Source organism: Nelumbo nucifera, chromosome 7, assembly GCF_055504915.1.
Source record: "Nelumbo nucifera cultivar China Antique chromosome 7, China Antique-T2T, whole genome shotgun sequence".
NCBI classification, from domain to species: domain Eukaryota; kingdom Viridiplantae; phylum Streptophyta; class Magnoliopsida; order Proteales; family Nelumbonaceae; genus Nelumbo; species Nelumbo nucifera.
In genome coordinates, this window is record NC_142655.1 from 6,419,121 (window position 1) to 6,444,334 (window position 25,214).

The 25,214-nt window shown below is 37.6% G+C and overlaps 1 protein-coding gene and 1 non-coding gene across 4 annotated transcripts; one reads left to right on the plus strand and one right to left on the minus strand.

The window, feature by feature from the left end:
• The first annotated feature begins 1,024 nt into the window (after window positions 1–1,024).
• On the plus strand, window positions 1,025–19,272 carry TWD1 (FKBP-type peptidyl-prolyl cis-trans isomerase family protein). Of its 3 annotated transcripts, none has more exons than XM_010258863.3 (8): window positions 1,025–1,183; window positions 1,483–1,577; window positions 4,331–4,513; window positions 5,399–5,488; window positions 17,391–17,575; window positions 17,708–17,830; window positions 17,942–18,094; window positions 18,788–19,272. In XM_010258863.3, exons 2-8 carry the CDS (start codon window positions 1,541–1,543, stop codon window positions 19,112–19,114), a joined length of 1,098 nt encoding a protein of 365 aa, XP_010257165.1. In that variant the 5' UTR covers window positions 1,025–1,183; window positions 1,483–1,540; the 3' UTR covers window positions 19,115–19,272. The 3 variants fall into 3 exon arrangements, with proteins under 3 accessions (XP_010257165.1, XP_010257166.1, XP_010257168.1); XM_010258864.3 differs by having other exon boundaries at window positions 1,040–1,224; XM_010258866.3 differs by having other exon boundaries at window positions 1,040–1,200.
• Window positions 19,273–21,631: 2,359 nt separating this feature from the next.
• On the minus strand, window positions 21,632–21,703 carry TRNAP-UGG (transfer RNA proline (anticodon UGG)). Its single transcript has one exon. It is a non-coding gene; the product is annotated as a tRNA-Pro (tRNA).
• Window positions 21,704–25,214: the final 3,511 nt, after the last annotated feature.

Here is a 25,214-nt window from a genome sequence, read left to right on the forward strand (position 1 = left end):
TGTATAGATTCCCTGTCTTTCCCTTCTTTTCCCTACCTTTTCCTTCAAAGTAAAACATTTATGCTATGTTTGATTTGACAAAACAAGTGCTTTGCGGACGGCACTGCAACAAAACGACGTTCTTGTAGAGGTTGATTTAGAGCCTTTTTCAATTTTCCTATACCGTGTTGGCAAGAAAAGAGTGGTCGTACTGAGTTGAGCAAGATCTACTATCAAAGGATCACACGAATACAAATCTGGTATTCATTCAAATTCACGTGTTTATATTGGTTAAACTTTTACAGATATTATACCTTTATTGGGTTAATTACTTTCACTAAACTACTTAAGTTTACTTTGTTAAATCATTTAACGTTAAAGACTAATTAAAGATTAAAAAACAAAAATACTCTTAATTACTCTTTAAATCCTCAAAATCTGTCATTGACTTTAAACCAGATGGCTTAGTTATCATTATTTATTTGCATCAGCGTCATCCTCCGGATCTTCAAATTGAAATCCACAGTTTCTTTCTCGAATCCACTTTCAGTTTTGGAGTATCCGTCATCAGACATTGTGAACTTGACACCATGGCCTCCCTTCTTCGGGGATCCATTCATTCTATCACCAATTTCCAATGAAGCAATCGCAGCTCTAAATTTTGGTATATCGAAGCTATTATATATGGTTTTGTTGACATTGTAGATCGAGCACCACGTCATCAGCCTATCATCCCCTGTGGCATGATTCCTGGCAGCTCAGGCCTCGAATTCTTGAACTGTTGCGGCACTAGATGTGTTCATGGGTTGGATTTGGGCTTGGCTTTTATCAACATTTGAATGGATTCGATTAGATTTGTGAGGTTAGTTCGATTAATATTTGAAGCTATTTACTAATCACTTGCTTCAAATCCACCCCCTACCTCATGGTTGAATTTCTTTGACCTGGTTGGACCGGGTGACACCCGCGGCCACGGGGAACGTTTTAATTTTCCTTTTTTTTTTTTTCTTTTTTTTTTTCAAAACTTCTCCCTCTTGCCTCTTGGTCTCCAGTTATTTTAATATTCAACGGATGGGTGGGTTGATCTCCGAGTCCGACTCTCGAATCTTCATCGGTCGTACAAAACCTGAAAACTGAAGTCTTCCTCTGCGTCACTGACCTGCTGCGTTAAAGCCCTAGTTCGAGAGATTCGTCGATACTGCGAGTAACTAAGTGCCCCATGTTCTCTTCGTTTCCTTTAGATCGGTCGATCTACTCACCATTTCTTACTTCGACTATGCTCATTCTCCCTTTCTTTGTTGCCATCTTTTTAAGGCTTTAGTGAACGTCGTTTGATCTTCCTTAGTGTGTTTATTGAAGCATTCTGATTTAATCTTGCCGTAATTGTTTTGGATAAACCTCTAGTTTTGAGCTGGAGTCTGTGAAGGAGGTTTTGATTGAATTGTGGCTTTAATTTGCTCTTCCTGTTAGTTTACTTAGTTCAGTTTGCTTCATTTCTTGCAGAAGTTTGAGAGTAACATCCGTGAGAGAGCATACGAGTTGGATTTTTAATTTTTGAGCAATGGAGGATGTTCAGGATGAACAAAGTCATTCAATTGGTGATTTAGCAGACTTTGTCCTCTTTAAACAAAATAAGATATTCAAGTGGATTTCTCTTTCTTCCTTTTCTTTGTGTTTTTTATTTAATAATATAATTTCAATTAATTATACAGAACAAGTATGAACTTTAAACAAAATATGTTCACTCATTCAGTTCTCAGATGCATATCTGCAGTTTCTGTTGCTATCTGGAATGAAATTTTTAATCTTTAAAGTCCAAATATTGTCTTGTTAATTGTTATTAATTAATTAATTAATTATTTTTTTCTTTTGACATGTTGGGTCATGGGCGAGCCCAAAACAAATTAATTTCAATCTCCATAAAATGAGGACCAGCATCCTTGTAAAGAATGTAATATGTTGCAGGTTGGGCCTATTTTCTCAGTTTCCTTACAATTGTAACTTGTAAGTTGTAAGCCTATATTATAAGTGTAATGAAAGTTAAGTAGTCATTCAAAGACTTTACTATTTAAGTTTTTCATTGTATGTAATGGTTATTGAGTTATTGTGTTGTTATGTGGTTACTGGTTAGAATAGGTTTAATCTAGCTGAAGGCTATGGAACTAGGCTAAGATGTACTGGTTTAGTTTCTGTGGCAGATGTTTAGAACCGTCACTGTTGTAAAGTGTATAAGTGGTAGTTGGAAGTTGGAACAATTGTGGGTGCAAAACTAGAGATATAAATTCATGGAGGATAACACAAGGTTCAAAGTATTGATACACCCCAATACAGTGCAAGGGGTGTATCGGTACTTAACCATGCACCCACCTTTTCTTTTCTAGTTTTTTTTTTTTTTTTTTTTTTTTTTTTCAAAATAGGTCAGGGGGTAGGTTTTAGGCTTGTCTGCCCCCTGAAATAGGTCAAAATCCTGAAACACTCATATTTTGTCTATTGGTGACCCACTGATACGATACGTAGGGCCAATATGTGACAAAATTTTGAACCTTGGGATTACCGTAGCCAGTATATATTCAATGTAATGCTTTTAACTTTCTAATTCTTCCCTTTTGTTGATAATGTGGCAGCCAAATGTTAGGTAATCAATTATGTTGATGAATAATGTAACATAATATACCACATGAATTCTTTATAAGAAAGAAACTTCTTGTAGGTAGGTATCTAATCTAGAAGGCCTCTCAAGCAATGGCAAGCATGTATGGGATATGATTCTTGCGGCTGCTCTTTGGACCATTTGGATAGAGAAGAATAGCAAGGTTTTTGAATGCAAATCCTCTCAAATAGATGAACTGTGATCTACGATATAGTGGCAAAGATTTTTTCTTGGTCCCAAGCTTCTAACCTTACAACAAATAATCTGTGTATTCTCTATGTTTGTACAGCCATCTCCTGCACTGTACAGTTCCTTTCTGTACTGGAGCACTTCTTACTCAATATAATACAATAAACTTTACTCTTTCTTGAAAAAATTGCTACTTAATTGATTCACATTTCCTACCTGTGATCCATGATACCTATTACATCCCTAGTTTACCAATGTTGGAAATTGATACATATCCGATACAAAACCAGATACTGTATGAACATGTCCAAAGTGTGCTTTATAACAGCTGAAGTGATTAAACTGAAAGACTTGCTACATTTAGCAAATAAGTCATCAAATAGGTTGTGAGCTCCTTAATGGCTGAATGTCATAGTAGGTTGATTACTACATTCCTAAATATTTTATTATATGAATATCTTTATCCAGTAAATGACAAAGCAATAAGTCATTCCTTTCAGTCACTTCAGTCATTATCAAATGGCTCCTTGGCTTCAAAAAACTGGATATAAAAGCATGATGTAAGCAAATTAAACTTGTACCTAAGGCCTTATCCATGTATGGGATCTTAGGAAATGGAGAGTTGTATCTCCATTTTCTGCTATCTATGTCTATGTCAGTACTTATATCTGGTCATCATAGTCTGTCACTGCATGTGTTTCCTGTATTACTGAAGCAAATACCAAAAAGAAGAGAGCTTATGGCTTATTAATGAATCAGAATGTTATCCAAGAATTTTTGTTTCTTCTTTTCATATATGTATTAATACATCCAAAATGAGGTTTATATTAGCAGAGGTGCATCAATATACAGATACGTGCAATATCATTCCTCCATGGAACACATGCACAAAAAAAATGTGGGCACCTTATAGTGACACACACACACACAAAAAAAAAAAGAACTTCCCGTCCAGACCTAGCTAGAGTACCTAGCACAGAGATAAATCAATTATACTTTGCTTTAAAGTGTTACCATTGAAATTTAAAAGATCGGAGGGTTTTGAGAAGAGAAAAAGAAAAGAAGTAAGAGAAGGATGAATAGTTTTTTTTTTGTTTCTTCTGTTTTCTCCCTCTTACATTAAATAAAACAGTGTCTTCACCCTTGTTCTTTTAGTTTGACATGAAATTGATTTATTAAATGCTTATTTCTATTCGAAATCCTTAGAAGAAAAACAACCTTATTTCCTAAATATCATAAAACTGGTGCTGATAAAAAAATCATAAACTGGAATTTGAAATAATTTTGCCTTATTTTCTTGCTATTTTTGTTCATCTATTAAATATTAATAGAGAGCCAACATTTTATTGCTCCTCTGCATATAAGAGAGAAATCTCAGATTATCAATGGAGCTGTATCTCTTCCTGGTATTAGGATGACAACATAATGCACTAATCAAAAAGGAAACTAAAAAGGATAAAATTCTATGATTTGGTGAATAAAGAAAAAATAATACTTCTTGTTTTTTGACAGGCGAGGGTGGTGATAATGAAATCACTACTGAATCTACTGCATTTGTGCATGGAGAACCTCCACAAGATACAAAAGGTCCCCCAAATGTTGATTCAGAAGTGGAAGTTCTTCATGAGAAAGTTACAAAACAAATCAACAAGGAAGGTCATGGACAAAAACCAACCAAGTATTCAACGTGCTTCTGTAAGTAACATCATGGAGTGTTTGTTATTTCTTTGCATGTTGCATTTCTGTGTTAATAGATTGAAAAAACTTACCCCCCTTGAGGGCTTGAGCTAATGAATTTTTTTTTGTTTCATTACCAAAAAAAAGTATTGAAAAAACAAATTCCTTACTTCAATTTGATAGATAGAAGAGTTAGATTACAGAAAATGTAGGTAGATACTTTTCCAGTTGGGGGTAATTCTCTTCTATATCAAACTTCAAAAAGAGCTAGAGAACAGAAAATATAACTTGTATGTTTCATTGTTGCATATGTTAAAATCTTAAATTAAAGAACTATCTTCTGGTTTAAAGAAAAGTTTTTTTTTTTTCCTTTTTCTAAAACGTGTTAAAATACGCCCTACTATCAACCCCATAAAGCAAGATTAGCATGCTTCTAGACCCCTTTGCAAAGCTGTCATAGGCTTCTATACCAGACACTGGGCATATTTACACGCTTTATGTGACTTCAAAAGATACATCTACCCTGTGATGGTATGAAAAAGCTGTCAGTATGTACTATCATCAGGAAAATGAACATCAATTTATTTTTTATGCGACTTTTGTGTTTCTCTTCATCCTTGTGAAATTGAATACTTGGTGAAGATTTCTAATCTTAAAAAGAATAAAAAAGGACTCTGCACTAGGAAATGGCTAGAATTTTAGTTTTGTCATAATTTAAGCTTTTAATTAGTGAGGTAAGTTCATCTTTTCCTGTTTTTATCACTTGAATCTTACAGGTTAAAATGCTTATCAAATTCACAAAGCAACTTAGAGCTAATCTTGTCTTATGGTAGATCTATTCAAGATATGTGATTGCTAACTTGTGTCCTAAAGACTTAAATTGGGTAATTGCCTTTCCTATAGTGCACTACAGGGCATGGACTAAAAGCACCCAACACAAGTTTGAAGACACATGGTTAGAACAACGACCAGTTGAATTGGTTTTGGGAAAAGGTATTTATCCAGTTTGCAGTCCAAAGGAAACTTTTTCTTTTGCTTCTATTTTTGATTTCTGTGTGGAAGTTTCTTGCTGCAAGTAAATCATGAGTTCATTCTGATGATTGATATAATTTCCTAAATCTGCCATTTGTTAGTATTCCTACTTGTTTTATGAACTTGAAACAGAGGAATAATCATTCGGCAGTTTTCTTGTCTGTATGAACTTAATTGCTTAGGGGTTAAACCAGAAAAAGAGGAATGATCATAAGCATTTTGTTTCTCTATTTGAACTAGAGGTGCAAGTCAGGTGCCTGACTTAAAGAATGTACACTTCATTGGGCTAGGCCCATTCACATTTTAACAAACACTCAACCTGAGCCTGCCCAAGTTGCATCCCTAATGTGAACTTAATCACTTAGGGGTTTGCCTTCTTTTGTCAATCAATGGAGGAGGTTCAATATTCGTGCTGTTTTGTTCTTTGAACTGCCAATAACAAAAACCGATCCATAGGGTGATTCCTAGCTTACTTGTTTGTCTCTTGGGATTTTCAGTGTAAAGCACCTTCCATGCATAGAGCTTTTTATTTATCCAGTTAAAAAGATGGTTTTGCAATGGAAATTTGGTCCTGTTAATCTTTTTCTTTTTTATTTAAATCCACTAAGCCTTGCCCTAATTATATGGGGTTTGCTACATGAATCACATTCCTCCATTCTGTTCCATTCAGTACCATGTCCAATATCCAATTTGGGCCCTTCAAAATCATTTCTCACTATTTCAACCCAATTACCCATACATGCATACATGCATGCATGCATATATATGAAATGTACAAATTTTCTAGTTAATGGTTTTAATTTGTAGTGCTAAATAGGTTTAATGCATTTTTTTTTAATTCATTGGCCTAAAGGCCCACTTTGTGGAGCATTTCAAATCCATTTATGAAAGCCCAAGAAGAGAGAGAGAAGAAATCCCTGACCTTGATTGGCTACCTGGGAATAGAGTTTTGATGGATCAACTAGAAAAGAATTTTGAAGTCCAAGAAGTAAGAGATGCTATTTTTTCAATGGAAAGATCTAAAGTCCTAGGCTCAGATGGTTTTACGGTGGCCTTTTACCAAGATTGTTGGGATATTATAGGTGGTGATTTAATGGAGGTCTTCTTGGAATTCTTTGAGAGAGGTAAGATAAATTCGGGTGCCAATGCTACTTTCATAGCTTTGATTCCTAAAAAGATAAATGCAAACCACCCAAAGGATTTTAGGCCCATAAGCCTAATTGGTAGTATGTATAAGGTAATATCAAAGGTCTTGGCAGAAAGAATAAAAAAGGTACTACCTTCTTTGATTTCTCCAAACCAAGGGGCATTTGTGTCAGGAAGACAAATTATTGATCAGATCCTTATTGCCAATGAATGTGTGGATTGCAGAAAAAGACAAGGAGAAAAGGGTCTGATTTGCAAACTGGATTTGGAGAAGGCTTATGATTTGGTGGACTGGGACTTTTTACTAGAAGTATTGAGCATCAGAGGATTTGGAGAAAGGTGGTGCATGTGGGTTAAGGGCTGTATCTCTTCATGTCACTACTCCATTCTAGTAAATGGGGTAGCCAAGGATTTCTTCCCGGGAAAGATAGGATTAAGACAAGGGGACCCTCTTTCTCCTTTCCTTTTCACCCTGATAGTTGATGTGTTGAGTGTCCAAATTACTAGAACCGATGCTAGAAATTTGATTAGAGGGTGGAGAGTAGGGAGGCAGGAAATAGTTGCAACCCACCTTCAATTTGCTGATGACTTGATTCTCTTTTGTGAAGGAGATCCGGAGGAGTTGGAAAATTTAAAGGTCTTGGTAGAGACTTTTGAAAAGGTCTCCAACTTGAGAGTAAATTGGAATAAAAGCTGTGTAGCTGGAATTAATAGGCAAGAAGGTCAGGTGGCATCGTTGGCTATATCTCTAGGTTGTGAGCTAAGTGAATGGCCCCTTAAGTATTTAGGCTTAACTTTGGGAGGAAATCCGAGGTCTGTTAGCTTTTGGTACCCAGTCTTGGAAAGATTCTCAAAAAGACTAGCGGGTTGGAAAAGGAACTACATTTCTTTGGGGGGTAGAATCACTCTAATTAAATCAACACTAGCAAATTTGCTAGTGTACTTTTTGTCTACCTTCAAATTGCCTGTTAAGATTGCAAACTAGATTGAAAAAATAATGAGAGATTTTCGGTGGTAGCTTGGAAATACCAAAAAGGATCATAGGGTAAAATGGGAAGTGGTGTCTAGAAAGAAAGACAAAGAGAGTTTAGGGATTGGAAATATTAGAATAAGAAATGTAGTTTTGTTAGGCAAATGGTTATGGAGGTTTTCTAAGGAGCAAGAGAGTCTATGGCATAAGGCGATAAGAAGTATTCATGGAATGGCAACAAATGGATGGGACACTGGACTCGACCCAAGGGCTTCGCGTTTTTCCCCATGGAAAGATATTGTTGGTATATTGCCTTTCTTCTATCCTTTCATCAGGTATGATGCTTGTGTGGGTAATAAAATTCTTTTTTGGGAGGACTTGTGGATTGGGGAATCTCTTCTCAAGGATAGATTCCTGAACCTTTATTCCCTTTCTTTGAAAAAATCTCAATTTATCTCTTCTTTTCGTACTTCTGGGGATTCTTGGGATTAGGGACTAAGGAGAGCTTTGAGGGACTCAGAAGTGGAGTCAGCAATTGATATTTTTTCTCTTCTAAGTTCAGTTTTTCTAGACCACTCCTCTCCGAACAGTAGAGTTTGGGCAGAAACTTCTACAGGTAGTTTTTCTTGTTCTTTGTTTTTCAATGCTTTGGTCCTTCTAACCCGGTTTCCTCTTTTTCTGTTAAAGAAGTTTGAGCGCTCCGGTCCCCCCAAAAGTAAGGGCTTTTTGTTGGGAAGTGATTCTCCAAAAAATCAATACCTTGGAGGTGCTTCAAAGAAAGAGACCAAATTGGTGCTTGTCACCTCATGTCTGTAGCCTTTATTTGAGGAATGGTGAGGCGGTGAATCACCTATTAATTTCTTGTCCTTTTAGCGCTCTAATTTGGGATTGGTTCTCCTCTCTCTTTGATTGTAGGTGGAATCCTCCCACAAGTGTGGCGGATTTATTTGACCCTAGCTTTTTCCGACAACCAAAGAAGAAAGGAAGGGTGATGTGGAGAACGAGGGCAGCTATCTTGTGGGCAGTATGGGAAGAGAGAAACAATAGGATTTTCCAAGGGAAAGAAAAATCAGCTCCTGAAGTTATTGAAGGGATCACCATCAAGGCAGTACATTGGCTGAAAACTCTTGACTTGTTCAAGGATGTCTCTACAGATGATTTGATTAGAGGCTGGAATATTTTAGCAATATCTTCTACTTCATCACCTACCATACAAGCAGTTTGGTCCCCTCCTTTGCAATGTCATGTCAAACTGAACTTTGATGGCAGCTCTATTGGGAACCCCGGACCTTCTGGAATAGGGGGTGTGTTTAGAGATGCGGAAGGAAAAATCCTAGCTCTGTATTCTGGCCCAATAGGTGTGGGGGACTCGCTTAGAGCTGAAGTTTTGGCACTCCTCCAGGGGCTCAGATGGGCCAAGCAATTGGGTTTCCAACAGTTGGAAGTGGAGGGGGATTCAAAATTAGTAGTAGGATGGCTGCAATCAAACAGTTTGGGAACGTGGTCCCTTAGACAACAGGTAAGGGATTTATTGAGCCTCACAAGGGAGCTGGATGCAAAAGTGTATTGGTCTAGGAGGTCAGCAAATGCTTTAGCTGACTACCTAGCAAAACAGGGGGTGAATCGGGAGTTTTTGTTTTGTGCAGTTTTGTAAGATTTTTGTTGTTCAGGGGTCACCTTTTACTTTGGAAGGTGACAGTTGTTTCTTATGGTTTTATCTAATGAAAGTTACTGTTTCCTGTCGAAAAAAAAAGCGCCCACTTGATCTTCACTAACCAACCTGAGCCTGGTTCCAACCTAAGCCCTACTTGAGTGTCACATTTTAGTTCGGGCTGGGCTCGGGTTGGCTTCCTTGGGCTCAGGCCTTAGGCCCAAGTCTTAGGGTTGGACTTTGGTTGAGCCTTAACTTGGCTCAGCCTGCTAAACTTGCACCTCAATGTTCTCCAGGTCTTGGGTGCTACCTGAAAACTTGGCAAGGTTGATATCCTCTTGGCAGATATCAAATTTCAGTCATTGAGGAAATATTCTATGACCTATAAAAAAATAGAGGGAATATTATATGTATGTACTTCCATTTGCTGCTTGCCCTTCTGGAAGGAAAGAAACAAACAAGTATTTCATTGATATAAATGCTCAGCAGCTGTGATCATTAGTAAGATTGAAAACCTATTCTGATGCTGGGTAATTATCCTTAAAGAATTTGATGGCATAAAATGACCATTTTTGAAGCAATGGAACTGTTTTATCTTCTACCCTTTAATGTTTAGGAAGTCATAGTTATCAAAAAAAAGTTAGAAAAATTGAACCTTTTGTTGGGTAAAGGGATTGGCAAATTGTTTGGCTGAAGGGCTTGCCAAACAAGGGGCAATGAGGGAACATTTATTTTGAGCTGAAATGTAATCTGGAAATTCTTTGATGGGATAGGTGATTGTTCACCAGCCTATACCAAGGGTGCTTGGCATATTGTACATATGCTATTCTTTTAATTAAAACAATAACATTTAGAGTTGTCCAAAAAAAGGAAAAAGACTTGAAAAATCTTAATTCACTACATTCACTACTAGAGAGAACGGTCCTTGACATGTTAGCTTTCCAATAAGAGAAGCAAAACTTCTTGTGGGCAATCTGAATTTCTCGTTGAGATGGACCCTAGAACAGCAAATCATAGAGCAGATGCACTAGCAATACATGGAATTAATAGGGATGAAATATGGTCAGCTGGAGTGGAGTAGCTTAGTGGTTGAGGGAGATTGTGAAGTTGTGGTCAGTTGGTTTCTCTCAAAGACTGAAGGACTTTGGTGTTTAAGATTCCAAATGGGAGAGGAAAAGACTTTATCTACCAGTCTGAACTGTTCATTCAGGTGGATTCACAGGTTTGCTTAGAGCCTAGCAGACAGTCTAGTCAAGATGGGGGTCAACAAGGATGCACACTATTTTCTCTATCTCAATAAAGTTTTCTTTTAATGATCAGAGATAGGGAAGAAATGTTATGGAGTTCACCTTGACCTGAGACTTATTTGTAACAGCAGGTGTTTAGCAAGTATATAGTACGTTATTTTAAGGGTTTTTTTAGCCATCTTGTAGCTGTTGTCTTCTGTTGTATTTAGCTTGTTTATACCTTCCATTTCGAAGTCAATGAAATGCTGGGCATGCCTTTTTCTTCCCATCATATTAATAAACTGTGCTTTTTACCAATAGGAATGACTTTGTCTTAAATCTTAATGCATGTCAAATACCCATAAAAATGTGCTTCACAATTGGTAATTCAAGAGTAAGGTATCACATCCGACATACTTGTCATCATGCAAAATTCCCCACTATATTTTATGCTCTAGCTACACTCATGGGTCAAAGTGTCAATATGTGTGATACACAATTTTTGCATATTGCACAACTCAAAGGTGCGATACTCATAGTTCTAAAATGTTTCGGGTTTTAAGATTCTAACCAGACAATCTCTAGGAAGGGTATTATCGATTGAATATGACATTTTCCCCTAAATCCTATTATTTAGCTTTTCAGTGGATTCAAAATCCAATACATATCGTACAACATGACTCAACACACCCTTGTACAGGTATCCAGGTATAATAACTTTTAGGTAACTGTTATGCAGGAGAGAAGAATGGAAGAAGAGAGAAAAGAGAGAAGAGAGAACTGGGAGCAAAAGATACTGTTGGCGACGCAGCTTTTTTAATATATATACTAGGGCGACAACAACTAAAATAAAAAAGAGTAAAAGTACAATAGTACCCATGCGGTACTATACATAGGAAAAACAACAGCTGTTAACACTCCCCCTCAAGTTGGGACATACATGTCAATCATGCCCAACTTGTCACATAAATCATGATGCCGTGAGTGGTGTAGTCCTTTTGTAAAGATGTTTGCAAGTTGATCCTCAGAGCTGACATAGGGAGTACACACTTCCCCTGTGATAACCTTTTCTCTGATAAAATGCTTGTCGACTTCGATGTGTTTAGTTCTATCATGTAGCACAGGGTTAGCAACAATGTTTATGATTGCTTTGTTATCACAGAATAGGGTCATAGGTCTGTCCACTGGAAAACCCAACTCACTCAACAGATTCTTTATCCACATACTTTCAACCACTCCATGAGCCATTGTTCAATATTCAGCTTCAGCACTGGATCTAGCTACCACACTTTGCTTTTTGCTTCTCCAGGTAACTAGATTTCCTCCTATGAAGGTATAGTAGCCACTAGTTGACTTTCTGTCATTTAGGGATCCTGCCCAATCAGCATCAGTATACACTTCAACTTTCAAATGTCCGTGCCTTTGAAACAACAAGCTAGCACCTGGAAACCTTTTAAGGTATCGGAGGATTCTTTTTGTTGCTTCAAGATGAGTGGTCATAGGGGCATGCATGAACTGACTAAGGACACCAATTGCATAAGCAATGTCTGGGCGGGTCATAGAAAGATATAACAATCTCACTTTAAGTCTCTAAAATTGTTTCACATCCTTGATAGGTTAACCTTGGTTGTCACCTAATTTATGGTTAGGATCAATAGGGGAATCAACTGGCTTCACTCCCATTTTTCCTGTATCCTGGAGTAAATCTAGGACATACTTCCTTTGGGAAATGAAGATACTCCTTTTTGAGCGGGCAACTTCAATTCCTAGGAAGTATCTTAGAGGACCTAGATCCTTTACTTCAAACTGTGTGGCAAGAAAACTCTTCAACTTTTGGATTTTATCCTTCCAGTCACCAGTGATAATTATATCATCAACATATACTATCAAAGCAGCAATTTTACCTTCTCTTTTCACAAACAATGTGTGATCAGATTGACATTGCTTGTATCCTTTCTGCTGAACCGCTGCATGGAATTTGCTGAACCAGGCTCTCGGTGATTGTTTCAACCCGTATAAAGACTTCTTCAACCTGCACACCTTTTATTCATTGCCTTGAGCCTGAAAACTAGGGGGTTGTATCATGTAAACTTCCTCTTCAAGGTCACCATTCAAGAATGCATTCTTGATATCAAGCTGATGTAGATCCCAATCAAGATTAGCAGCAAGAGAGAATAGAACTCTAATGGAGTTCATCTTAGCAACGAGTGCAAAGGTCTCTGCATAATCAACTCCGTACACTTGTGTAAACCCCTTTGCTACTAAACAAGCTTTATACCTCTCCACCGTGCCATCAACCCTATGTTTGACTGTGAACACCCATTTACATCCAACTGGATTCTTTCCCTTAGGAAGATCTACAAGTTCCCATGTTCCATATTTATGAAGGGCATTAATTTCTTTCTTCATAGCATTTGTCCATTTAGGTACTGAAAGAGCTTTTGCCACATTCTTAGGGATAGGGACACTGTCAATGGATGTGAGAAAGGCTCGAAAAGAGGGTGAAATGTTTTCATAGGAAACAAAGTGGGAAATGGGGTGTTTAGTGGTGCACGATCTAACACCTTTCTTGTGAGCAATAGGAAGGTCAAGGTCATTAGCAACAGAGGTATCAATTGCAATGGGGTCAAGGACATCAATGGGACCAAGATACCTAAATGAGTATGATCCGCCCCCGAAGAGTTTAATGGCATTGGAGGTACAACTTCTGGATTTTCCACAGCTCTTGAATTTGATTGGCCTTTATGACGACGAAAGAAGACACGAAAAGGAGGAGGATCAGGAAGATGAGGGAGCTGAACCAGTTTCTCCTCATTCCTACTCTCCCCCTGAGGAGAAACAGGGAAAAAAGGCTCACTCTCAAAGAAAGAGACATCCATGGAAACATAGAATTTCTGAGAAACAGGATCAAAACAATGGTATCCCTTTTGAGTGGAGTACCCCGGGAATATGCAAGCAATAGCACGAGAGTCCAATTTTCCACAAGTGGGTGACAGATTTTGGACAAAGCAACGACAACCAAACACACGAGGAGGAATGGGAAGAGGGGCCTTGGGAAAAAGAAGCTGATGTGGGGCTTTGCACTCTAACCAACGAGAGGGCATACTGTTGATGAGGTAGGTAGCATAAAGGACAGCCTCAAGCCAAAAGCGTTTTGGGACATTCATATGGAGTAGTAACCCCGAGTCACTTCAAGGAGGTGTCGGTTCTTTCTTTTTGCAACACTATTTTGTTGTGGTGTTCGGGCACAAGAGCTATAGTGAAGTGAACAATGTGAAGCAAAAAATTCTGTGAGATCACTATGAAAATACTCTTTGGCATTATCTGACTGAAAAATTTGGATTTCAATTTGAAATTGGGTGAAGACCATCCACTGAAAATCTTGGATAATTTTTGGTACTTCATCCCTGGTCCACATGGGATATACCCATGTATATCTAGAATAATCATCAATAATGGTAATAAAATACTTGTAGCCACTCCTAGATGGTAAAGTAATAGAGCCCCACACATCAGAATGAACAATGTGAAAAGGAAATTCAAATTTATTATTTTTTGGAAGAAAATGAGTTCTACACTGTTTACTCAATTGACAAGTTTGACAAGAGAAATCTGAAACGGACATTGACTTAAACAATTCTGGAAACACCACTTTCAAAGACTCAAAAGATAAATGACCAAGACGATAATGCCATAAATAAACTTGACTCTTACAGGATTGACCCTTAGACTCTATGACTTGAAGACCAGCCTTATTTTCCAGCATGTAAAGTCCATCAACCATACATCCTCTACCAATCGTCCTCCCCGAGGTCAGATCCTAGATCACATAGTAAGAAGGGAAAATGGTCACTGAGCAATTTAAGGAATTAGTAATACTACTAACAGAGAACAAATTAATGGGAAATTTCGGAACATGTAAAACATTGGAGAGGGTAAGGCCGAGAGGGAGAGAAATGGTTCCTTGACTAGCTATGGTAGTGTATGATCCATCAGCTAGTCTCACCTTGTCTCTTCCAGAAAGAAGGTGATAGGTTTGAAAGTAAGAGGACGTACCAATCATGTGTTTTGACGCTCCAGAATCAATGATCCAGGGAGCGTCAGGGTTATGAGACGCAACATGGAAAGTTGTGGCAGAGTTACCTGATGTAGATGCAAATGAAGTTGAGGGAGGAGCATCCATCTGACGAATTGCTCTACCATAGAGCTCTAAATGGTCACAGAAGGAATTTATAATATCCTCCCTTGGGTCAGATCCAGATAAATGTGTTTGAGTCACAGTATGAATGGGGGGCTGATTCTCCTGAGTAGCCATGTTTGCCATAGTGGGTTTTCTTGTACCTTGCTGTCCTAACTTTTTATTCATATCTGAACCTTGCTTCTTATTCAAATCTTGAGCCCATTTCGGCTTCCCATGAAGACCCCAGCATGTGTCTCGGGTGTGTCAGGGCTTCTGGCAATGAGTACACCACAACTTGTCTTTGTCATCCATCTTTTTCTGAAGATCCCCCTTCTTAGAAGTATTTCCCCCACTGGTAGTAACACTCCCTTTCGCTGCCAACGCAACTGCATCTCCTCCAAAACTGTTCATCAAATTCCTTCTACTTTCTTCTGATTGTACAAGAGCATAAACTTCCTGAACTGATGGAAGATCCTTGCTATCTAGGGTCCGGACTCTGATAGATTCATATGTAGGGTTCAAACCATGTAAGAGAGAGCAAACACTCTCTGTTGGGAGACAAGTTTTTTGTACAGTTTTGCATCTTCGTCACACTTCCAGTCCACACTCTGATAATGATCTAACTCCTTCCAAACAGAGGTCAAGTCTGAGTAGTACACAGATAGACACCTCTCCCCCTGTTTACAAGTAGACGATTCTGCCTGTAGCTGGTAGATTTTTGCATAGTGTCGCAGTTCTGAATATGTTGATTTTGCTTGTTCCCATATCTCATTTTTCGTTTCAGCCCACATGAAATTCCTTCTTATTTGAGGTTGCATAGAAATTAAAAGTCAAGACATGACCATGCTGTTTTCCTGGTTCCATCTATCATATTCAGCACTCCCAGAATGTGGTTCTTTGATTCTCCCATTAATATAACCTATCTTTCCCCTTGCAGTGATGTACAACTTGATCCCTCTTGACCATTCTAAATAATTTAAACCATCAAGAGGAATAACAGCCATGGGAAATGATAGGTCCACACCCCCACTCATTCTATTCAGCATTGAGGAAACACCGGATGTAGCAGAATCTTCCCCACTCATGATTTCAGATTCAAAAACAACTCTTAAATGGGATACACAGCCTTAAAGAAATTCAACACTGAGGGGGAACGGAAAAAAAAAAAAAAATTCAGAAATACACCTCCTTTTGTAAAAACACAGGTCCTGTTACAGCACTAACAGATCATCTCTTGACTTACAAGCTCAACACAAGTGTTGCCACAGTGCATACGGGTCATCTCTTGACCTACACATCAACAGGACTGCTGTTACAGCAAGTACTGATCACTTTCTGATCTTCAGTTCACCATAAAAGCTGCTGTTGCAGCACACAAGAGGTATTGGTCACTTTCTGGCTCTCAGTTCACCATAAAAGCTGCTGTTGCAGCACACAAAAGGTCCTCACGACCTACAGTTTCACAGGGATCAGTCAAACCCACAAAAAAGGAAAGAAAGAGGTGCTGATCACCTCACATCCAATCGGCAGACCTAGTACAGGTTCTGCCCTGGCACATGACCAGAAAAAAAAGGTAAGAGAGAGAGAGAGAGAGAAAAGTTACTTCAGTGTGTGAGATCTTCAATCAGTCGAACAGCAGATGAGGGCGGCAAATCTGGAAATCTGGTGTGAAGAAGAAAAAAGCTGTTCACTCGACTTCTCCTTTCAGATCTGATAGTCCTGCTCTGATACCATGTTATGCAGGAGAGAAGAATGGAAGAAGAGATAAAAGAGAGAGAGAAGAAAAGAGAAGAGAGAACTGAGAGCAAAAGATACTGCTGGCGGCACAGCTTTTTTAATATATATATACTAGGGCGACAGCAACTAAAATAAAAAAGAGTAAAAGTACAATAGTACCCCTGTGGTACTATACATAGGAAAAATAACAGCTGTTAACAGTAACATTTACCAACAGTCAGTAATCCAATATCAGATTGGGTTCTACGGCTTCCAGAGTTTGATAAAGTGAACAAAGCCAATTTGTTAGAGAACTTTTGGAGCACTCTTGAGTTGCATCCCTGTAATGAAGATTTATTTTCAGTTTGAGTGGTGTAACATTGGTTGGTTTGTCAACTTGACAACCAACTGATTTGTATTGTACTTCTTTTTCAGTTTAATGAAGCTTTCTATTTTTTCCTTCAAAAAATAGAACCTAACCATGCTCTGTGCAAGCATTTAATTGTAACAGCCATTTGCATAGAAAAAAGAAATTATAAAGGTTGAAAAATAAATCAGCTTTTTTCTTGACCAATAACTTGGGCAAACTTGTACAAATTTGATTTATATTTCAACTGCCTGTCATTTTTTTTCTACAAATAGATATTCATCACTTGATTTGTTAACAAACTTACCATTAAACCAGTCATGGTTAGAACTTTGTAAAAAAAATATTATATAGATACAGCTAGTGGGCACATGTAAGAGATAAATAACATGTCCTGCACAACAGGTTGACTCTACCTCTGCCCCTTTAACATATGTGACGTGTTGAAGTACAAAAGCCGTGTATAATCCTTTTCTGAGGAAAAACCTTTGCACTTTCTTCATGGAATTTTGCTTCTAGGTTGTGTTAGAAAAATGATACAAGGCTTTTACAGTATTGATAAAGAATTTTAATCATTTATGATCCCCCCCCTCCCATTTTGCACCAGAGAAAATTGAGATGACAGGATTGGGGATTGGTGTCTCAAGTATGAAAGCTGGTGAGCGTGCCCTGATCCATGTTGGCTGGGAATTAGGCTATGGCAAAGATGGAAGCTTTTCTTTTCCAAATGTTCCACCTATGGCAGATCTTTTATATGAAGTTGAGCTTATAGGTTTTGATGAAGTCAAAGAAGTAAGTTTTGCTGCTTGGTTTCTCCAATGCCTCTAATTCAGCTGTATGCAAATGCCATATTGCCATCTAAGACCTTTCATAGCTAGAGCATTTCTTAGATGATGACTATATAAACTGTGGCACACATTTCAGGGGAAAGCTCGCAGTGACATGACAGTAGAGGAGAGGATTGGAGCAGCGGACCAGAGAAAGATGGAAGGGAATGCGTATTTTAAGGATGACAAACTGGAGGAGGCTATGCAACAGTATGAAATGGTCATAGGCTCACTATTCCCTTGATTCTTGTTCTGTTTTCTTTTTAGTCTTTTAACATTGGCATTCTGATTTCATGCAAGAAATTGCCCTGATGAATCTGATCCCTGTCAGGCCATAGCATACATGGGAGATGACTTCATGTTCCAGTTATTTGGAAAGTACCGAGACATGGCATTGGCTGTGAAGAATCCATGCCACCTTAACATGGCAGCATGCTTAATAAAGTTAAAACGCTACGAAGAGGCAATTGGGCAATGTAGCATTGTAAGTATATCTTCCCTTGAAAATTGCTGTTGCCCTTTTTTGTCTTTGACTATTTCACCAGAAACTAGCTTTCTTAAACTTTCCAATCTATCATTCTCCTAAGATCCGGTAATTCACCTATTGACACATTTGAATTCCTATAATGTACTTGCATTTTTTCTTCTTTCAAGGTATTATTCTTTTGCACCTTTTTTCCCCAAGAGTTTATGTTAGCAAGCATAATATCTTCCTTTTCTCCATAAAAAAATTATAAAGAACTTCATCTTGATTTTATTGTAACAATATTGTTTGGGAGGTTTAGCACTTCATTATTTTAAGACATTCTCTTATCAGCACTTATTACCAATGTAAGAACCTTAGTTTCTGTTTGGGACTTCCATGCTTTTCAAGTTGCGTATTGCAATTGTGGTTTCCCTTAGCCAAAAAAGGACCCAAATCACTTTCTATGTTTCAACCAATTTTCATCCTGTTCATCTTTTTCACCAACCCATGCATCCCGGGTCTTCAATCTCAAATTTAGCTGTTATTGCTTGCAAATGGAAGGCCTTCCTAGTTTTAATGTATTCACAAAACATTCTTGCAGTATTCCATTGGTGGTCTCTTTGTATTTGATAGATGATGAATATAATGATTGTTATTTAAGAAAGTACAAGTCTAAAATGGTTATTACCAAATTCCATGCTGGGCTCTCAGGTGTTGGCAGAGGATGAAAATAATGTTAAAGCACTTTTCAGACGAGGAAAAGCTAGAGCAGAACTTGGGCAGACAGACTCTGCCCGGGATGATTTTCTCAAAGCCCAAAAATTTGCACCTGAAGATAAGGCAATTACAAGGGAGCTCCGTTTACTTGCTGAACATGAGAAGGCTGTTTATCAGAAACAGAAAGAGTTATACAAGGGAATTTTCGGACCACGACCTGAACCCAAGCCCAAGACAAACAATTGGATAATCCTCATTTGGCAATGGTTGTTGGCACTAATATACCGTCTATTCAAGTTCAAAAGGGACAAAGCTGACTGATCAGAATTTTGGATAACCAAACCTAGCTAGTTACTCCAAAACTTTCTTTTGTGGTTAACCATAAAGATAATATTCTTGTTATGCATCGACTAACTCTAAACGAGTAATTCTATATGACTGTATCAAACATACAAGTTTCTTTCTGTTCTGTCCAGAAATCATTCTCTTTTTCTTTATTGACATTTTGATAGACTGGTAGTTGAACCGGCTACCAGTGAACTAACTAGGTTTAGTTTTTCTGCCAGTGAGAGTGAACCAACCGAGCTGGTGAATTGTACAGCTTCGATGTCCAATTTATCTCTGTGAGGTTGTAGGCTTGTAGTTGTTTGACATACCCTGCCGTATCTCCCTTGTCATGGAGATGTGGTCCCTGCTAAAAAAAGTCCTAACTGCCTAACACGAGGTTTTCCAGTTGTCTTACAAAATATTTATTGCTGTGAATCCACGAAACTATTGTATGGGTCAAATGGTTCAGTGGTTCAACCATCCAGCTTGATGTTTTTTTGACCAAATCAACGTTTTTGTGGTAAAAAACGGACTGGGCGATGATGGGAACTGGTAGCATGATCAGTTTTCGGATCAAAAGGTTCAACTGCTTGGGTTAATGCTGATTTTTAAACTTTGCCTTTATAAAACATCAAACTGTTGCGAGTACAAGCATAGATGGCTGAACTGGTTGGCCCCCCATGCAAAAGGAAACCACTGCTCCGTCCATACAGAGGACTCCCCGTTGCTGGTTTGGCCAAAGAGGGTATAGACATATAATTAATATTGACTAATAGCATTTTCACATTCGATTGAAATCTTCTTGCCTGACTTGTTATTTTCAATTTTTCATTATCAACACCACAGTAATGCATCGTCGTGAATATGTAGCCGCGGCCTTGTCAGGTTGACAAATGACCATGGTTTTTAAAAACGAACCTGTGACCAAACCGGTCAGGGGTTCGGTTACCGGTTTGAATGGTCCGACCGTTTGACTTGAATGATCGGTCCGTTCTGACAAAAAATTAAAAAAATTAAAAAAATTGGAAAACGGTCAAAACCGTTCGAATGGTTCAGCGGTTTGATGGCCAAAATCAATGGTTCAGCGGTTTGTTGTGAAGTTCAGGTGACTGGTTTCCGGTTTTTTTGGTCCGACTGTCCAGTCCGGTCCGGTTTTGAAAACAGTGCAAATGACTAAATTCTTATAAGGTTATCATAGGGATGCAAACAGATCGGATCGGAGTCGAATCAGATAGCAGAATCCAAGATCTGACTCGAAGATATGATCAGATCTTATAAATGGTGATTCGAATTTGAAACTATTAAGTATGTCGGATATCCGAATCTGATCCAACTCGATTCGAATTATGAAAATTTTAACCCAATTTGTGTGTGTGTGTGTGTCATTGACCAACTTAAGCCCAACCCAAGTGCATCAAATTACAATACGAGTTGGGCTCAGGTTGGGAAAATCAGGCTTGACCTTAGGCTTGGTTCTGGCTCGGGCCTTAAGACCAAATTTTAGGATCAGCCTTGATTGATTATAAACCCGGTCCAACCCACCTTACTTGCACCTCTAGGGCTATCCAAATCCTACAGAAATAGTATTGTCCATTTGCACCCACATTACCATTGCTCCAGGGCAAAAATCCATTTACATATTTACATCTACTAACATATTCTTAAGCATGGTAAAAGCTATTCCATTAAAATAAGGGGAAATTTTCGATTAGTACCTTGTACTTTGGGCTTGTTGCCATTTTGGTCCCCGAACTTAAACACGACAATTCAGTACCTAAACTTTCAAAACGTGCCAATTCAGTACCAGCCATTAAACGGTCTGTTAATCAACCGTTAAGTGGCACTTGAAAAGACACAAATGCCCTCAAGTATCATCAAATCTCTTTATCAACCATCCAAACATTGATAAAAAATGAACAGTGTCAAATCCTTGCCTCTTCTATTCAGGAAAGTTGGGGTTACTACAATGTCCACTAAGTCATGGCCCCAACTTTCTAGAGTAGAAGAGGCAAGGACTTGGGACTGTTCATTTTTTATCAATGTTTGGATTTTGGATGGTTGATTAAGAGAATTAGATGACACTTAAAGGGCATTTGTGTCTTTTCAAATGCCACTTAATGACTGATTAACAGAATTGTAAATGTCAGGCAAAGTTCAAAATTTCGATACGGGACGTATTGTATCGTAATGTATCTTTTGGGTCCCAAAATGTCTGTTTTCAGGTGTTTCAGGATCTCACTCTTTTTTAATAAAAAACATGTTTATAACTCCCCAAAAATTTTTGAAAAAAAACTAAAAAATAAAAGATTTTCCATGTGTATTTATGTTTCAATACGCCTATGCTGATACACAAAAGCGAATCGAAATTTTGAACCTTAACGGCAGATACTGGATTGGCACATTTTAAAAGTTTAGATACTGAATTATCAGGATGCAAAGTGACAGTAGACCAAAAGTACAAGATACTAATCGAGAATTTTCCCTTAAAATAATAAATATAATTGATATTAAGGGGTGTTGCGAGAATCGAACTCGCAACCTCTTGCACCCAAAGCAAGAATCATACCACTAGACCAAACACCCAACCGATTGATAGTTACAGATCATTTTGTCATCCGCAGAGATACACGTTTCTTTTTCATCAACGAATTCACGTTGTTTTTCGGATACAGCAATAAATAATTCAGATTTTTGGGTGTGGGAATTTAGTTCAAACTGTTGTTGGGGGGATAATCATTTGAGCATGTTGCTTAGCGGGGTTGTTTGAGCACGGTATGCACAAACAATCTTCTCTGATAAAGTAAACGTAAACAACGAATGGAAGAGAAGCTCATCAACATCACGTCCTTCCAATCCCCCTTCTGCTTTTTGGACTCAACACACTCAAGTTATGCTTTTAGCCAACGCTCTAGCCTCTCTAAAACAGCCCCTTCTGCTTTGGCTTTTGATCTGAAGACCCAATCGATCGGTTCACATCACAATCTTGAAGTGGGTCTACAAAGAGGATCTAGGATGTTCTTAGGCTTAGGTGTGGAAAGAATGGGCAATTGACAGGGTTGCCATGCATGAAAAACAGAAGAAAATATCTGATGAATGAAATTCAAGGTGGTTGTGTCAAGTGTCATGTCTTAGATAATGGATAATTATAGAAGAATGGATAGAAGAAGATGATTTTGGTCATGGGGGGGTTTTGAAGGTGAGGGTTGGAAAAAGAAGAAGAAGATGATGATGGATATTGTAGTATGGACTATGGAGTCAATCTGGGTGATAATGGGCTGGGTTTTGGGGGGTAGTGTGACACTTAAGCCATGTTTGGTTGACTGTTCTATGCCTCATTCTCTTAATTCTTGTTCATTCTAAATAAAAATGGGCAAGAATGAATAACATTAGTGTTTGGTTACAAAATTCTTGCCAAAGGCCACATCATTTTTAGAATAAAAAATCAGCTTCATAGCACAAAACACTAAGGCTCAGTTTTGAAGGAGTACAAATGCAAATATATAGAATGCAAAACCTTATATTTTATATTATTTTATATGTATTTGCACTGAACAAATTTACATTTGTAATCTTTTCAAACTGAGTATAAGTAGCTTGCAGCATGAAAAATAATCATGCCCCATCTTACTCATTTCATTCGAGGAAACTCTGTCTACAAAAATGTTGTCATAAATGTTTACTTTTGTGAAAGCACTTTTACAAAAATATTTTTATAAAAGTACTTTTATATGAAAGCACTTCTATGAACCCACTTTTATGAAAGCACTTTTATAAAAGTACTTTTATATAAAAGCACTTTTTTGGAAGTACTTTTATGAAATTATTTATACAAAAGCACTTTTACGAAAATATTTTTATAAAAACACTTTTATAAAAGTACTTTACTAAAGCACTTTTACGAAAGTACTTTTATGAAAACATTTTTGCAAAAGCACTTTTAGGAAAATACTTTTATAAAAGCACTTTTACGAAAGTACTTTTACAAAACATCTATGCCAAGTAGTAAACATTGACTATTGGACACCTAGGATGGCGGTTTGTGAATACTTGCATGATTTTTTTTTTTTGAAGAATGAAAATGAGCAACATAGGACAATTGTTAGCATGAAAAGAATTCATTTTTAGGGAAAAAGTGTTTGGTTTATAGCAATATTTTCTCATCCTGCCTATTTTTACCCATTCTTGTCCATTTTAGAATTTCATCTTAGGTAAGAATGAAAAAGAATGAGAATTGAACCAAACATGGCCTTAAGGGCTTGAACTCTCACTTGCCACAGATAGGCAATAGCTGCTTAGTGCTTTTAGATTTCAACACTCAAGTCCAAGTTGTATAGCAAGTGCATATTTGTGCCCTAAGTGTCATTGTCCCAAAGTAAAGGGTAGTTCTTTATAATTTTTCCTATATAATATAATTATTATATAATGCATGTATCTAGAAGCCAAAAACAAAACTATTTACTTGGTCAACAAACTATCAACTTAGTTAAATGAATGAATCCTTCAACTTGTTTCACAGTTCAACAATTTATATTATTTTTTTAATTTTGTAATCTATGTTTTTAAATAATAATTAGAACAATTGGTAGAAACAAAAAAAAAGGTTGCCCACACCCACCAGCATTGGCAACTTGAATTGTGTTTGGTTTTATGGTTGTTTATTTGAAAAACGGTGTCAGGTTATCACCATGTAGGCATTGAGCGAAACACCATTATTTGGTAACACTGCTTATTAAATAAGCGTTTTATCAGTTTATGTGAGAGCCAACTGTTGGAGAAAACATCATTTTTAATGCTTCCCCCAACACTCAACCGTGTTTATTTATTGTTGAGCTTATGTGGCGCCTAATGATATCTAACTCAAACAACACTGAATAAATGTTATCTACCACTTTCTTGTTTCTCAAGATAAAAAAAGTACAAAGCATAAATTAAAAGGGGTTTTTATAATTCTATCTACCCCTAGGGTGGAGCTAAGATTTCTAGGGGTGGATTAAATCCTGCCCATGGATTGATGCCAAATTTATGGGCAGGATGCGATTTATAGGGGGCTACTAGTAGACTAGGAGGGAGCTGCAATTCAGATTTCTAAGGTGGATTGCAGTCCACTTATCCCTAATTAAAATCAACTGCCACAGTACTAAACAGCCCTTGAATGAGAGAAAGAGAGAATATTCTTTTTCATCTCTCTTTCATTTGTCATTCTACAAAAACATAAACGTGAATGATGGTGATATGATGTTAACTTGACCCAATATTCCCATCTAAATGCCACAATTACCAATATTCCCATCTAAAGGCTAGATGTTTGACCTGTTCTCTGAATAGAAATCGGGTCAATCTCTAGTCTGGCTTTTAAAACATTATTACGCTACAGAGTACATGGTTAATCACATGATTCAAGTCCTTTGTCTCACACAAGCATATTTGGGAAGTGGGTCCAGGTTCATCATTGATGATTTAAGCAAGGTTCTAAATATCCATATGCCTGATATGTCGGTAGGAGTGTATCAGGCTATATTGGTCCTTTTTTTATATATATATTTTTTAAATTGATTTAGGGAGGCCAATTTAAGGCTCATTCACCCCTTGAACTAGTCAAAACCTCGATACACCCTCTGTAAGGGCATATCGGCCGGGGTACTTCCTATACGATACATATCAGCTGAGATACGAGCCAATACATGTCAATACTTTAAACCTTTAAGAGGTGCCTTGTTGTGAGGCTGCTATTGGCCATCAACCAGAGGAAAACTACCAATCATTCTGCGCATTGTAATCTCTACACCCTTTTTCTATGCATATTTACTTTGTAGTAACCTCCACTTCCAATCATTTTGCTAATTTGATTGAATACCTATCATTGGAAAGGGACCTCTAATGCAAAACCAGCCTTTGCTCGATATTAGTAATAGACATGACCTACTGCTTTTTAAGTGAAGCTGGTTCTTATTTTGCTCGTATTCCATACCACATTGATTATCTTCATCTTCACCTTTACAATTTGACCCAACTTTACCAATGTTGAGGCAGGAATAGAGAAGAGGCTTTACATCATACTGTCAAGTCAAAAGTAGAAATCTTCACCTTCTCCCAC

What these genes read in the sequence shown, in the direction of transcription:
- TWD1 (XM_010258863.3), top strand. Translation starts at nt 1,541, where the DNA reads ATGGAGGATGTTCAGGATGAACAAAGTCATTCAATTG. An exon ending in TGAACAAAGTCATTCAATTG is followed by an intron (nt 1,578 to 4,330) that starts GTGATTTAGCAG and finishes GTTTTTTGACAG; the next exon opens with GCGAGGGTGGTGATAATGAA. An exon ending in GTTTTGATGAAGTCAAAGAA is followed by an intron (nt 17,576 to 17,707) that starts GTAAGTTTTGCT and finishes CACACATTTCAG; the next exon opens with GGGAAAGCTCGCAGTGACAT.